The 12,488-nt window shown below is 27.0% G+C and overlaps 1 protein-coding gene across 2 annotated transcripts in view; it reads right to left on the bottom strand.

Annotated features, from left to right (window-relative positions):
• Positions 1 to 9,207: 9,207 nt before the first annotated feature.
• Positions 9,208 to 12,488, bottom strand: part of LOC107441103 (uncharacterized) — a 31,145-nt gene continuing 27,864 nt past the window's right edge. For both annotated transcript variants that reach the window (XM_087161254.1, XM_016054255.4), the window contains exons 5-6: positions 11,464 to 11,561; positions 9,208 to 9,802 (exon numbers count right to left, since the gene is read on the bottom strand). In XM_087161254.1, the coding sequence (XP_087017380.1) occupies positions 9,305 to 9,802; positions 11,464 to 11,561 (596 nt within the window). In that variant the 3' untranslated portion in view covers positions 9,208 to 9,304. The remainder of the gene's footprint in view (positions 9,803 to 11,463; positions 11,562 to 12,488) is intronic.

The following is a 12,488-nucleotide window of genomic DNA, read 5'->3' as shown; positions in this document are numbered from 1 at the left end:
TTAGTAACATTAGTAAAAAATTTCCCGCGAACAGCGTTCGTGTATATTAGATGAGTCTGGATGGCATAAACTACTAGAATTAATTAAAAAAAATTAATAAACAATACATATCGAAACATGTGTTCAAACAACGGACCTGAGCAGTTAACAATTTAAAAAGAATAATTAAATTTTTTGTGATTCAGCCAGTATCTCAATTACTAATGGAATTAATTTACTCCTAATAACTCATTAAATGAATTTACACTTCTGCTCTTTAATAATTCTCACCTCCAAACTTCAAAATTCATCAAATAATTTATAATTCAGGAAAGTAATTTACTCATCTATAATTATAACCTATAGTTACTCATATATTACTATATTATTTGAGTTACAACTCATTTCAATTTAACAAATCAGAGACCTGGAGCTGAACCTAGAGTCCGGAGCGCTCCGTTGTTTTAATTCGAGCTCTAATTTTTCCCCTGCTCCAAGGTTCCAGCAATTTCTGTGTTTCCTATAGACATTCAATGCGCATTCATTCATTTCTCTATAATACATGAAATTAATTGACTTCTTTATTATCTCTTTTATAAACCATTAACTACTCTATAATTCCTCTTAATTTGAACAATGTTTTGCTGCCTATCTTTGATTAAATTTTTCTCCTTAAATGAAAAAAATATAAAATTACAAAATAAGGTTTATAAACGAAATAACCAGACGAAGAACATAAAAATGTTAATAAAAAAAATACTTTTATTCACATTCTGCCTTAAATAATCCTGCAGGTTTTAAACAATACGTATTTTCCGAATTGCAAATATAAACCCATTAATATTTTAAAAAGGACCCATCGTAAAGTTAGTTTCACAACAATGTTTTCCTAAATTTTAAGTTAATCTCATCTGATATTCTATAGAATTAAATTTAATATTTATTATTATTCAATACACATAAAAAGTTCACTTGTAGTGCTTAGTTTAAAAGGAAAGAAAAAAAGACTATCCTGAACTTAAAGCCTTAAAAGATTTTCACTTTAAATTTACTTACCCTAACATTAAAAAGAAAAACAATTGCATTGACAAGGAGCAGGGTTGGCAAGATTTTGCCGCAGGTGGAAAAAACCATGGTAAATACCGGTAAAAACCGTCCTGGCAAAAACAGGTTTTTGCCAAGCAAATTGGCAAAAACCTATATTTTCCAAGATGAGAGAACAAAAACACATTTTTGATACAAAATTATTCCAAAAATTGAAATATATACTATAAATATAAATAATTACAAAAAAATTAACAAAATTATTATTCCATAATTAAATCATAATAGTTATATCATTTTAGTAGTTTAATCAATAATATATCATTTTAGTAGTTTAAAACATTATTGATTGGAAAATTCGCGATTATTCTCTTTTTTCCAGTGAAATGAACTTATTTTAAATTAATATAACTATAATTTAAAGCATAAAATATCTATCAATATGTGTAGTTGTACAAATAATAATTTTTTATGATAAATAATAATATTATACAAATAATATTTATTTATTTGTAAAAAAACATTTATTTAAGGATTCTAAAATGAAAAGAGGTCAAAAACTTTTAATCTTTTAAAAATTATTGCCTTTATATTAATTATTAATGTGTTAAAAATAATTTTTTCATGTAATGTATCAAAATTATTATTCCCTATGATTGATTTAAATTTGTTTCAAGTATTTTGTAATAATATTTAATCAGCAATTTAGATAATTTGGTTTTTGCCGGTTTTTACCAGTTTTTGCCGGTTTTTACCAGGTTTTTGCCACTGTCCTGGCAAAAACCCCTTTTTGCCGGCAAAAACTCCAACCCTGACAAGGAGTAAGTTTGAAATACCATAAATTTTTGTTTTCGAGAAAAATGTATGCCTGATTTTATTCCGATTATAACTTTGTGCTAAGATTCCGGTTACCTATTTTGGAAATGAGGTGAAAAATACTTTTATATTCTGTAGTACTATATTTGTATTTATTAATTAAATTAAAATGTTAAATAATATATATTAACTTTAACCAGGGTGGTTGTAGGAGTTCAGAAAAAGGACCGCCAAATTGCAATTTATGCTGCACAGATAAAGCATCATTGCCTTCGGAGTTCTTTAAAATAATTTCTTTTTATTTTATACATTGTATTTATTATTTTCAGTTAAAATTAAATATATAATTACGAATTCTATTGCTTACAAAAATTTCAAAACACTTTATACCGTTTGAATACAGTTGTAATAATGTCGTTGAGCTTTAACTTAATTTTTTGAGGAGCGATCGCACTTAATAATTTCATTCATTTTTCTTAATATTTCGTTTTAAAATTTTTAATGATATTTCTTTAACTTAAAATGTTATAATTAAGTTAATAAAGATGTTTTCCTAATATAGTATTCTTTCTTAATATAAAATTTTATTCATTATCTTTGTTCTTGATGTATTTTATAGCCCAATTTTGATTTAACAACTATCGTTTCAACTCCGTAATTTTGAACTCAATCCAGATGACATGGGAACTCCTGGATCAAGTATCAGGAGAAATTTGCCTTTGCAGTGTGAAATTCGTATCAACCAGCCATCGCTGGGATTCGAACTCAGGTTATCTCATCGGGCGACGAGAGCTTTATCCCCTGAGCCACCACGACTCTGAACTTGCTTACATGCAGTTATTCTAGTTTCTTTTTTTTTTAATAATTTTATTTTCTACGTTTTGAACGTTAGTAAAAGACTAATTAAACTATGCACACTTCCCAGGTTGTGAGGGGCACCTTGATCAGTACAGTAAAAATCCCTCTGTATCTCGCTATATTTAAAAATAAGTTACAGCCACTGTCACTGCTATTTCAGAAAATTTTTACTCAGTGTTGTTCTCCCTGTCATAACTCAAAACAGACCCCTCAACTCAACGACCCCTGATAGTTATTCCTATAGATAGTTATAACGACCCCTGATAGTTATTCCTTTTCAGGAACGAATGTTCTCCTTATATGTCGAAATATGTCGTCAAGTCTACGATTCCAGCAGGACTTCGAAAATATATAGCCTTTTTTTTAATAATTCTGTTATATATGGTAAAAGATAGCCCGATTTAAATTTCTGTTCGACGTATTTAACTTTGATTGATTGATTTGATTTGATTCGTTCATTTACGTCGCACTAGAGCTGCACAATGGGCTATTGGCGACGGTCTGGGAAACATCCCTGAGGATGATCCGAAGACATGCCATCACAATTTTGATCCTCTGCAGAGGGGATGGCACCCCCGCTTCGGCAGCCGGACGACCTGCACGTATTTAACTTTGAATTACTCATATTTGTATAATTTAGAAAATGAGATAAATCAGAACTATATGCAATCGCGGATGAATACTTAAATACTATATCGTAATGGTATTTTCTTAACATGTATATTATCTTTAATTCTGCATCTGCCTGCAGGTTTCAATGCATTTTCTTTTTCATTTTTAAATTTAACTTTTCAAACATCTGTGTATGTTTTCTAAAGTTATCTTTCAAATTGAATTAGATAAAAATTAAAAAAGTAAATTTAACTTATAAATTTTTTCGATTTGACCTTTTATTTTTTATTCTTAACATAATTTTTATTCTTAACATAGTTCACAATTTAATTTTTTTAATTCATTTCAGTAATTTAAAGTTAATGTAAAAAATTAAGAAATTAAATAAATTGAAATAATACATTTTTAAGGAAATTTCCATTTTTGGTTTCTAAATCGAACGGAAATATATAAAATATGCAATTATAATTTTATTATAATTTTTTTAACATTTGTATGTTAAGTTTAAAATAGATTAAATAAGCAAGCAAGCGGCTGTGATTGCAAAAACCACTTAGCAAAAAAAAAAAAAAAAAAAAAAACCTAAACTGAGATTTTTGCGAGCGACAGCCAACATTTATAGAAACGCGGAACTGCGTCAAAAGCGTAGTGTTTAGGGGGGCGTAGCCTTTAATATAATTCATATAAGAAAACGTTTGTTTTTAGATTTTTAATGTATCTTAACTTAAGAGTTTTTTCCTTTTTTTTTGCACTGCATATTGTTTGCCAAAGACTTTAAACAGTAAACTTATAATTTTTTACAGTCACATACTCTTCTATCTGAAGATGAACAGTATGTTTTATAATGCTTGAATTTCTTATTAAATTTTAAGCAATTGCAAAATTCCGCTTCCCCTTCCAAACTAATATCAATATATTTCTAGACTTCTTGCCTCTATACCGTTAATAGTCTCTTATCCATTTAATATAATGTTTGAGAGACATGAAAATATTTTATTTGGTACTACACAAGACCTAGGCGGAAAACTCGAGCGAAGCTATCCGAAAAACATTTCCGTTGGATGGCGTGTGTTAATGATTTTAAACTGCTTTCATTTTTTTTATTCGAAAAACAATGCTGAATTTCCTTCTGTAGAAAGACAGTAAATTCAGTAATTGAAAATTTAAATGTAGATTAAAAAATTGAAATCTTATTATCTAATTACTTAGAGAATAATTTGAGGTCAAAGATAAACATTTCCACTAATAACTTTAACTTTTAAAAAATATTGCTTTATTTAAATTATTAATTGTGAGGAAATCAAATAAAACTTTCATTATCGCTCTCGAAACACATGAAATTAAATGAAAAACGAATCTAACTAAATGAAATATTTTTATTAAAAATCTGCTTAAAAAGTAAACTGATACAAACATATTTTATTCGAAAGGCAACCAGATAGAAATTATCTTTAGAGAAACGTTAATAATTAAAAGTTTAATTAAAGATTTTTTTTAAAAAAAAACTAAAAACACATCAAAATTATATTATCAAATCGCTTAATATAATTTGTGAGCGCAAATATATATTTCCATTAAAAACTTTTATTTAAAAAATAAAATTAAAAAATAAAATTAAAAAATAATGTATTATTTAATTAAAAAATAATGTTTTACTATTATCAATTGTTCTATAAAATTCAACGTACTATAAAAATTCAACAAAAGCTTTATTATCAGTTTTTAAATACATGAAATCCTAAGAAACAAATTTAATACAGATTACCCAAAAAACGAAACTTTTATTATCTATTGATACGACATAATCTGAGATTACAGATCAACATTTACCTCATCTTAACTATTTTACAAAATGTACTAATATAGATTGTTAGAAAATAATTAAACAGATTAACCCAAAATAAATGAGCAAAAAAAAAACGCACATTTTAGATCACAGCATAAAATTATTTTAATTACGTAATTATGATCACTAATCAAAATTTTTCAACATTTCAGAAAATAATTAAGTATTTTTATCAATTGTTTGAAAACAACATAAATAAAAATAATAATAAAAACATTATAGTCGCTCTAAAAAGACTAAGTATGAACCAAATGAAAAAAAAATCGTAATTAAAAACACATTATTTAATTACTTGACCTATCATGAGATCACAAATCAATATTTAAACTACAAAGAATTTTAATTTTTTCAATTTAAGGATATGACTGTTTTCAATTATGAAATCGACAAAACCCTTATTATCGCTCTTTAAAACACTATTTACTTATTTTTAATAATATAATGAATATGAAAATAAATCAATAATTAAAAGAAAGCACAGTTGTGACAAACATAACACACTTTTTGGATCCGACAACACTACTTCAGTTGAACAAAAAAAACTCAAGATTTTATTATTTAAAATACTTTTTAAAAAGTATATAAAAGTTTAAATCGTTATATATTTTTTAGAGAAAAAAAAATTTCCATAAAAAAATAATATCAGTCTCAGATTTCTTTTTGATCAAAACTTAATTAATGGAATGAAATTTAAAACATACTACTTATAGTTTTAAATATTTATATCAATTGATTTCAAAAACAAATCTAAAATTTACTTACTATTACTCAGGATAAAGCAAAGTTTCTCGTTACTAACAGATAACTAACGGTATTAGCACGGGCTGTACAGAAAATAATACGTTCAAATGCAATGGTATTATTTTAAAAAATAAATTCTATTCTTAAAAATTTCTGTTTAACATGATACCAATTCTTTAATTGGCTAGCGAACCACAAATTCAAAGCATATAAGTTTCGGGTTTTTTCCCTTATTCCCCACGCGCCCTCGCCTAACCGTAACCAAGGGCAAAAAGGCATTGATTATTCTTAAATAAAAGAACTTCTTTAAGTGTTATTTCTGTTGTTGTTTTTTAATGTTATTTACATAGTAAAGAGCGATGAGACATCTGCTATTCTGCATAAAATAAGCAGAGTTTTAAATTTCAGCCCCTTTCACAACTTATGGTTGCTAATAGACATGAGTTGAGCTCAGCCCGAGAACCCTAGACCAGGCTGTCATTCTTTCAGTTTACCAGCTCGTGTTCAAGTTGAAATTTTCGTAAACTTTCTTATTTATTACTCTTCAACGAAACGTATGTTTCAAAATTATACGATACAGTTATTTATGATAATTAGCATTAGTTTTGAAAATTTATTAGCTTTAAATAATCTAAAAATAAGTAATGTGAAATAGCGTATCCTATGTCCTAATATACTCTTTGCCTTTCACATTTTAAGAAATTAGGCCTTTATCTGACATATTGAATCTTGAATTTGAGTGGGCTCGTATTTAAAGTCTTCGGACTCAGGCACTGAATACTAAAAATAAGTCTGAGCACATCTCCAGTAACCATGCAATCGATTAATTGTTTTGAATCGTTTTGGTCATTGGGTTATTCATCAGAGCAACTATATTTCTTTTAACACTCGTAATTCTCGCATTCTTTATTTATTTTCTTTTTTTTAATCTTATACTCTAAAATATAGGAACACATTTTGTAAAAAATGTTTTTCTAGTTTTCAGATATACTATCGGATATTTTCTTTTTTTATTTTTTAAATTAAAAAAAAAGTAGTGCAAAAAGTTATGCGTTTACTTTTTCAATCAGAAATTTCTTCAGTTTTGCATAAACTTTTTTCCTGGGAAAAAATATATTTCCCCACAGACAATTCTGTTGCATTACCTGTATTCATGATCAGCACTTAATAAATCTGTCCGTATATCGACATTTTGAATGCATTGAAGTTGAAAAAGAGAGGTAAATAATTGTGGTTTTACGTAGGGTTTTGAGAAAATAAGGTTTTGGGGGGATAAGGGTTATACAGTGCGCAAAATAAAAAACAGACCCCCATGAATAACTTTTGATCGAATGTTCACATTCTAGGACTCAATCTTAATAGTTCGAGGGTGTGACCTCAAATATTAATTAATAAGTGCAGACGGTATTTTAAGTTAACACGAAAGATCAGACACGAAAATATACTTTCTTTGAAAAAACATACCATATTTTTCTAAAATACGACTTTTTCAAAATTAGATTTCTCCGGAACTATGCGACTAATTTAGCTCAAATTTTACCATTTAAAACTAAATTCTTTAAGATGATGTAAAAATTTGTATAATCTTACAATTCCAATTTTTTTTAACTATTATTAAATAAAATAATAAATATTTACTAAAAATTATAATTTGCATGGAGTTATCTTTAGACAAACGAATTATATAATTGTAGGCAAAAGTTGTTCATTTCGCTTAATAAGTTTTCGGGAAATACGTAAAAAAGTAAAAATAAGACTAAGAGGTCCAAACTTTGAATGGTAAGCATCTATTAATTTTTATTTTTTCCCGTACGAGTATTGAGACAGACATCATTCTAGTACTATAGTAATTTTTCTTATACATACTCTTAATTCTTTGATTTGTCGTCTACCGATCAGATCGTAGTTTCAGATTTTAGGTGGAAATTTCTTTCGTTTTTTTATATGCCTTATTCATCTTCTACTTTTTTTCCATTAAAAAAGTGTTACGCAAATAAAAAAGTTTGTGCATTTTTTTCCAGAAATACTATGCTATAGTGCGTCTTGTTTTATTTCAAATCACTTTTCACCCCATACAATTTCTTTAATTAAAATATTCATTTCACATTTATGTAGCTCAATAAAGTAATTATCTATTTTTCTTATTTTATTCTAGAACATTACAGATAATTTATTTTAAAGTGCACTTTCTTGTTACATGATGTGATAAAAAAATCATTACCTTTCCCCTAATTTTTATATTTTTTTCGATAAATCTAAATTATTTATTTGTTTTTTTTTTTTTTTTGAACAAAGGAAAATATTTTAGATTTTAAAAGTGTCAGTTTGGTTTTCTCCAGTTTTTATTGAATTTTTATATTTAAAAGAATTTAACTTTATGAAAATGTATTACTAAGTTTATTGAGAAATAAATTAAGATAATAAAACATAATTATAATTATTTAAAAGAATTTAATTTCATGCAAATATATTACTAAGTTAACAGATAAAAAAACTGATCAATTTTTGATGATAATAATTTTAAAGAAAACACACAGTCCGAAACACTCATATTTACTTTAAAATTATTATTATTGTCGTCAACATATTAAAACTCTTGGGAACGCACCTCTGCTATATGAATTACAATAAAAATATTTGTTTTTATCATAAGATTTTTTTTATATTTCTTTAAAAATAAAAATAACCCTTAACTAAACTTTGAATATAGTTATTGTAAGATAGCTAGAAATTTCGTCGTATTATTAAGACAAATTTCATTCCAATGAGGTAATACCAATACAATATACCAATTTAGTAACTTTTTCGAAATTCCTCTTGACCATCGCAATTATCAGTTTTTTATTAATTTATATTAAAATAATTTAAATTTTAATTATATAAATTAAAATAAAATGACTGATTATAAATGTCCCAATGTCTCTTCATAGTGTTCTTGTCTTCTATTATAATTTTAAAATATTTGTGCTAAGTCTAAGATAGGGCGCATTTATAAATCTTGAAGAAGGGCACACCTAAGTTTATGCCTGCCATTGGCCAGCTTGTTATGGAAATGAAAATCGTGCAACATCTTTTTGCTTTTGTGAAATTGCAAAAAGACAATTATCATTTTTAATAATTAAATAAAGTGGTCGGAAGTGTGATATACATTAGTAATTCACTGTGAATTAAAAGAGCTTAAGTGTACGAAAGATCTAAGAGATATTTTAATAAATGTAGGTAAGTGACGCTTCTTTCTTTTCTTTTGTCTCTCTCTTTTTATTTCTATGATTTATGCGTTTTCAGTATGTTTGTGAAGATAATAAAACACATTTTTCAGGTATATCAGTTGTGTCCTTTTAAAAAGAAGATTTAATTTTCTAAAATATTTACATTTGTCAACGAAATCATAAATAATTCCTCCTCACATTAAACATAAAATCCAGTAAAAATAGTTGAAAAACGAAACTTCTCCATAACATTGGTAAACCACAAATCATCACTTAGTTTATAAATTCTTGACTTGAAGAAATATTTTTCATTCAAATTGCCGTCTTTGTCAGACATCAGTTGTAGACCTTCTTGGAATTGCTCGCTCACTTTTTCCAAGTTAAAGACATCAAAACCTTTCTGAGCAACGTGGATGGGGCGACACAATTTAGCTGAAACTTTTTCTCCCTTCCTGTACAAGAATCCTGATGATTTCGGTGGTAAATCTGCTCCGAAAGGAAACTTTGTTGTTTTTCCATATTGTAAAATACTTTTAGGTATTTCCCTCATCGCTTTATTTCCATTCCTTTTAATCAAGTCATCCATCACTAGGGATATTCCATTTTCATTTAATTTAGCCACGCCTATGACATCTGTTTTGGTTATTAGAAATCCCAAGATAAATATTGGATAACACTTGCCATATCTCTGTTGAACCTAAAACAAAAAGGTGTACTTCATATTAGCATGTAAAATATAGGAAACTAAAAGGTACACTTCTATGAAGAAAAAAAAACTAAATAAATTAAACTAATTATTTTTACTGTGTGAATCATTTATTAGTGTGTTAGATATTTATAGAGTTCCTGTTCTAATATAGTTCGACAAGCAGTTTCAAGATCATCCATACTAGGGTAGTGGAAGAAGAAGATAACAAAATTGGTTACCACACTTGGCGAAGTTTCACTTTTGAATTTCGATTTTTCCTCTGCATGTTAACTTTTCGTAGCTCTTTCGCCAAGGAAAATGAAAAAGCCGCAGTTTTAGTGCCTTACACTTGAAGCAAAGCTATAATTTTAAACTGCTTATGCCGTCTTGCTATAAAGAATTATCAGGGCTTTAGAAAAGACAAATAACTAAAATATTTTAAAAGTTACTGAACTTTTTTTTAATCGCCAATCTTGTCATATTTCTTTCATCTAGTTGAAAATTATAAAAATCAATGCCTTATTCCCCCATTTCTACAAATTTTTATGAGCCCAGATAATGCAGCATCGAACTAAGTTTCTAAATATTAAAAAAATAGACTATAAATGCTTTTCAAAACTGGGGCTTTTCTCCATATTAACGTTTTGCGCTAATTTGAGAATAACTTAAATGGGCAAAACTTTTCCTAACGGTTATGAGTAACAGTTGCAAACTCAGATCAATTATGAAAATAGCATATTATTCACAAAAAAGCATCATTTAATGCGACTACACATCCTTCGAAAAACAGCCTTAACTGTATCAAACTATGTTATATTTCTTTCTTTCTTTTTACTCATGAAAGTTGGGTACTTTAATGATTAACTGATTCAACTCCTTTAATATAAATAGTATATAACTTTGTTTTTAGCTCTTTTGAAAAAATTTCCATCATAAACATATTGTATGTTTTTTTTTTTTTTTTTTTTTAGCTTACTTTACTCTGTAGAGTTTGGACAGTTTAGTTTTATAAATTCTCTTCAAATTTGATATTCAAATAAACATGTAAAGTCAATACTTTACATGTTTATGCTTTACCGTTGTTTTAATGATCCATAAATTTTGTGTCAAACACTATTTATTTTTTAAGGCGGTTCTGAAACTAAATCAGTTGAATTATTTCACAAATAGTTGAATTATTTTTAAACTAGTTGAATTATTTCACAAATTTAAAACTAATTTATAAAAATATTATGGCACAAAAAATAACTTTCAAAAATTATTTATTTCTTTTTCCACATTGAATTGAATACTAATAAAAAAATAGTAACATTGAAGCAAAAATTTCAAATAAAAGTATTTGCGTTATTTTGATCTATACATAACAGTTTATGCACATTTAAAAAACAGCGCACACTATTAAAGAGACAACAATGAAAAATATGTTGTTTTTTTTAAATAATGCATTTTTTGAACAGTATGTTTTCAGGTATACTATTGAACCGTTCTACTTCACATTTTTTTTCCATCTTGATGGGGGGGGGGGGGGGGGAAACGCAGTATAACTATTTTCCTAGTTTTGGATCACAAAATTATGTAAATAACTTAATATTACAGTTTCAGTTACTTAGCATAGATTATTTTCAATACATTAATGAATACATATAGATAAAATTGCAGATATTACTTACGTCGTTTGAAAAATAATATTTTTTCATTGCATCAGCATTTGCAGAATAGCCAGCTAAACTACACATATTTTCACGAGGCTGAAAATAATTCGCAACATCTGCAAAAATAGATAATAGTTTAATAAATTATTTGGAGATATAGCACGATGCTTAAAGAATTAACATCATCAATAGCATTTTAACGTTGAAAAAAATTGAATTTTTTAAACTCATAGCATTCATATTTTGCTTTTCATCAAAAATGAATCAGGCATCAATTAACCAACTTTGAGAACAAGATTTTAATCACGTGTTTAATTAAATTATTATAAACTTACTGAATAACCATTCTTCGAACGAAGTAAAAAAAAAAAGAGCAAGTAATCAATAAATCGATATTAATTAACATGCACAAAATTCAGAAGTATAAACCAACATAGTTAATAAAGCTTAAATAATTCTCTTTTTCCCCTTTTTGGTGATTTACTATACGTTCTTAGATTGCGTTTTTAAAGTTGAGAACTTGCGTTTTTAGAACTCATCAAAATAAAGGGAACCATACACAGTATCATATTTTAAAGCTAGATGAACAAATATAACTACTAGTAAAAAATCATATTACTTAGTCCACATAACATCATTTGGCCTTAAAAAGAACTGACTATTGCTTTTTTCTTTTTAAATCTCATAAATTTTTGTTATTTGTATGCATATAATTTAGTTAACATTAGAATGATATTGGATAATTCTGCCACGCAACTGTACAAACTTGACCTTAGGATGAACGCTTCACAAAACCGATTAGTTTTAGAAATAATTATATAGATTTGATTGCAATATCTGTCTGCATATATTTCTTTATCAATAGCTAGAAATTAATTTCTAATTTTAATCCACCGTCAAGCGAATGGGAAACGCAGGCTATTCCTGTAAACTCAGCCAGAGTTCCCTTTGCATAGCTTAAATAGAAACTTTAAAGTAAAGCTGATGCGAACTGTTCATCGTTCAATGATTTTTATTTAGGGAATTCATATTTTCAAAAAACA

This window comes from Parasteatoda tepidariorum, chromosome 4 (genome assembly GCF_982258835.1).
Source record: "Parasteatoda tepidariorum strain Cologne lab strain chromosome 4, Ptep-v5.0, whole genome shotgun sequence".
Classification (NCBI taxonomy): domain Eukaryota; kingdom Metazoa; phylum Arthropoda; class Arachnida; order Araneae; family Theridiidae; genus Parasteatoda; species Parasteatoda tepidariorum.
Note: the sequence above shows the minus strand (reverse complement) of the source record. Positions and strands in the feature narration are given on the sequence as shown.